Source organism: Macadamia integrifolia, chromosome 10, assembly GCF_013358625.1.
Source record: "Macadamia integrifolia cultivar HAES 741 chromosome 10, SCU_Mint_v3, whole genome shotgun sequence".
Taxonomy (NCBI): domain Eukaryota; kingdom Viridiplantae; phylum Streptophyta; class Magnoliopsida; order Proteales; family Proteaceae; genus Macadamia; species Macadamia integrifolia.
Window position 1 is genome coordinate 23745918 of NC_056566.1, and position 3627 is coordinate 23749544.

General features: G+C 39.9%; 1 protein-coding gene across 3 annotated transcripts in view; it reads left to right on the forward strand.

The window, feature by feature from the left end:
• The first annotated feature begins 1434 nt into the window (after positions 1–1434).
• Positions 1435–3627, forward strand: part of LOC122091936 (probable protein phosphatase 2C 35) — a 6218-nt gene continuing 4025 nt past the window's right edge. Inside the window, exon 1 of one of the 3 annotated variants that reach the window (XM_042662192.1) lies at positions 1435–3218. In XM_042662192.1, coding sequence (XP_042518126.1) covers positions 2280–3218 — 939 coding nt within the window. In that variant the 5' untranslated portion in view covers positions 1435–2279. The remainder of the gene's footprint in view (positions 3219–3627) is intronic. The other 2 variants (XM_042662190.1, XM_042662193.1) reach the window with 2 other exon arrangements.

Genomic DNA, 3627 nt, shown 5'->3' on the forward strand with positions numbered 1-3627 from the left:
CATTTTGTGATGATCTCTTCCATTTTTTTTTTTTTTTTTTTGGTGGAGTTACAAACATGATGTAATCATTATAAGGGACATATTGGAACTTTCTTAAGATCTCTCAGGACAACAGTTTAGTTTACCTAAGTCGGGTGTATCTTTTACTAGTAATACTCTAGATATGATTAAGACATCTATTAAGATTTTTTTAGAATAAGTGGACAGAAGTCTAGATATTACATTTTTTTCTTTAAATGAGTACACAATAGAAGGGGGGGAGATGAAAAAGGTAACAATTAGGAGACTCGAACTCGAGACCTTCTAGTGAGTATGAGTCCAATATTACATTGTTATACTCTTACATGTCCATCTTTTAACCTTGCTATACTCCCCCCCCCCCCCCCCCCCCCCCCCCCCATTGCCCTTGCCCTTGCCCTTGCCCTTGCCCTTGCCCTTGCCCTTGTTAACTAATGCATTGAACTATAAAGGGGTGTATAGACATACATGAAAAGGAAGTGGTCGAATTTGATACTAACATTTGGCAAATGATTGCCGTTTTATGTGGCGTTTAACTCTAAAGATGAAATATCTATTGACCAATTGGGTCAAAGAGAGGTAACCCAATAACAATTCCATTTGGTCAACTCCAATTCCACTTCATTCTTTTTCATGCTTTAAGGGCATTTTAAAAGGTGAGGGGTAAAACATGCCCCTTAATTCAATACTTTCTTTTGACCAAGAAAAAAAAATTCAATACTTTCTTGGAAATTACAAGAAAATATTTGTGGCTGGATCCGTGGTTTGCTATGGTAAATCTTGTATCCCTGGTCAATTGCCAATATGATTTCAACAACATGAAGATTTTAGGGGCAAAAGTTGTCTTCTATTATTGGCCTCGGTGGCCTTAGGATTTTCTCTTCAACACAATGATTTTCTTGTTTAGCTTAAGAAAGAATAATTCAGTGCACGAGGCTTTTGTTAATATAGGATTTGAGAGGGATAAGTTGTGCTATTCCAGTAAAGATGTTATTTTATAACGAAAAGATAGATAAACACATGAGAGTGTTGGCATAGGTCATAATCTCAAACAAAAAAACACTTTTCCTGTTATACAATTTAGTGGGTAATTAAATTAAATAATGCGTAAGAGAATTCTACTAGTCTAATGCCAAACATGTGGGGCCAATAGGAGGCGTGTAAAAGCATCTTTAGTACACAGTTAGGGATAGCTCAATCTTTTCGCACCCGGCTTAGTTTTGGTGTTTCAAATGCCAGACAAGGTTATTTTTTATTTTGAATAATTTATCTTAATTTAATATTTTTTTTCTTTAAAAATTAAAATAAAAAAAATAAAAAAAAGCATGGTCACAATACATTTGTCAACATGTATGGTGACAAGAAAATTTATGTGGAGACTGATGACTGCTCAACAAGGACATGTCTTGGGAAGGAATGAAAGGAGGTGTTGATGTTTCAGCTCAGCCTCAGATAAAAGTGAAGACCTCCCCTCCAAGGAAAACCCATTTCAGTGTTCATCAGCCAAAGAGACCCGCAAGAAAGATCAGAGTATGAGTGACACAAACCAAGCAGTTCTGAGAACACTGCTTGCTAGGTCTTCAAATCCTGTCTCTTTTCTTGGAACATGGGCTTTCTGCAGTGTCACTCTCCAATTTCATCTACCTAAACAGAGTTTGCTCTTGAAAGAAACCCCATTTCGTCATCATCCAGCTCCTTTCGACGTGTTGTTCCTGTTTTTAGGTTCCTGTTGTTTTCTTTGAATTTGTACCAAATTCTGCTCTTTAGTCATGATCATGTGCAGAAAAAGCACAAACCTTTAAGCCCTTTAACCATGTCCTCCCTGCGAAAACTTATCACTGGACCAGTGAAAGTCTTCTCAGATTTTTTCTCTTCTTTAGGGTTCTTTTGGTTTTCCTTTTAGCACTTCTTTTTATTGGAAATCTTTTGATTAATTTCCACAGAGAAGTTTCCTCTCAAGTCCCAAGCAAAAAACCAGATTACAATCGTCTTCTGAGTCTCAGACTCTCAGTTCCTTTTTTTCACTTTTTTTTTTTTTTTTTCTTTAGGGTTCATTCGGAGCAATGATTTCTTCCTCGCTTTGGTACTGAATTCTTCTTCTTCTTGTGCTTCAAGGACATGGGTTCTTTGTAAGGAGAGCAGGTTTCACTGCTCCCACAATAGCTTGAATCCATTACTGGGTTTAGTACTATTCCTTGGCCTTCTGGTAAAGGGGTTATTACGAAATTTGATCTCTTGGGATATTCTTCGTCTTCTTCAAAATGGGTTGCGCCCACGGAAAGTGCTGTGGCCGCTACCCATCTTCATCCGATGGGGATATTCGAGATTTTCGAGATTCTGGTATACGAAATAGCAACAACGTCCATGTACTTGGGAATCATCGACACACACACACTGAGAGATCGTTGGAGTTCGCTCCTGTGCCTTCCCACAACTTCCATTTAGAGTTTTCAGTCCTCACGCAACGAGGCTACTACCCGGACTCCCCTGAGAAAGAAAACCAAGATAGTTTCTGCATCAAAACCCAAGTCCAAGGTAACCCAAATCTCCATTTCTTCGGTGTCTTTGATGGGCATGGCCAGTTTGGCACTCAGTGTTCTAACTTTGTTAAGGATAGGCTGATAGAGATTCTCTCTGAGGATCCCGCATTGTTGGTAGATCCTGTAAAGGCATATAATTCTGCAGTACTAGCCACGAACTCCGAACTTCACAGTAGTGAGATAGACGATTCAATGAGTGGTACCACTGCAATTACTGTTCTTGTTTGTGGTGACACCCTTTATGTCGCAAATGTGGGTGATTCAAGGGCCGTAATTGCTTTCAAGAGCGGGAATCGGGTTGTCGCGGAGGACCTCTCTCGTGACCAGACACCATTCAGGAAAGATGAATATGAGAGGGTTAAGCTTTGTGGGGCGAGGGTTCTGACTGTTGATCAGGTGGAGGGTTATAAGGATCCTGATATTCAGAGCTGGGGGGATGAAGAGAGTGCTGGTAATGATCCCCCAAGACTGTGGGTACAGAATGGGATGTATCCTGGCACTGCATTTTCAAGGAGTGTTGGTGATAGTACAGCTGAGAAGATTGGTGTGATTGCTGTTCCTGAGGTGACAGTTGTTCAGCTTACACCTAATCATTTGTTCTTTGTAATTGCTAGCGATGGGATCTTCGAGTTCCTCTCTAGCGAAGCGGTTGTCAATATGGTAAGCTCCATGATCACTTCATGATAGGAGTAGAGAATTTGTCTTTGGCTTCTTTTACTGTTTTTGTTTTGGATATATACTCGTCTCATGAATGCTATTTCCATACAACTGCCTTTGAGCTTTTCCTTGTGAAACTCAATTTGTCATATTGTTATCCTTGTTTTTGTTCGACTTCCTCATGATCTTTCTTCCTCAAAAAATATACATCTGTACAGGTGAAAAAGGAAGGGGAAAGTAGAAGTTCTACATCAGTTATAATTGTTTTTGTAGTGGTGAAAACTTGGTCTTAACTCTACTAATAGATAATACAGAGGTAGGGTGAAAACTTAATGGGAGGAGGTTGGGAAAGCTGCCAGGTTTCCTAGAGCTAGCGGGTCACCTAGTGAGGAGGCTGGTGGGGGGGGGGGGG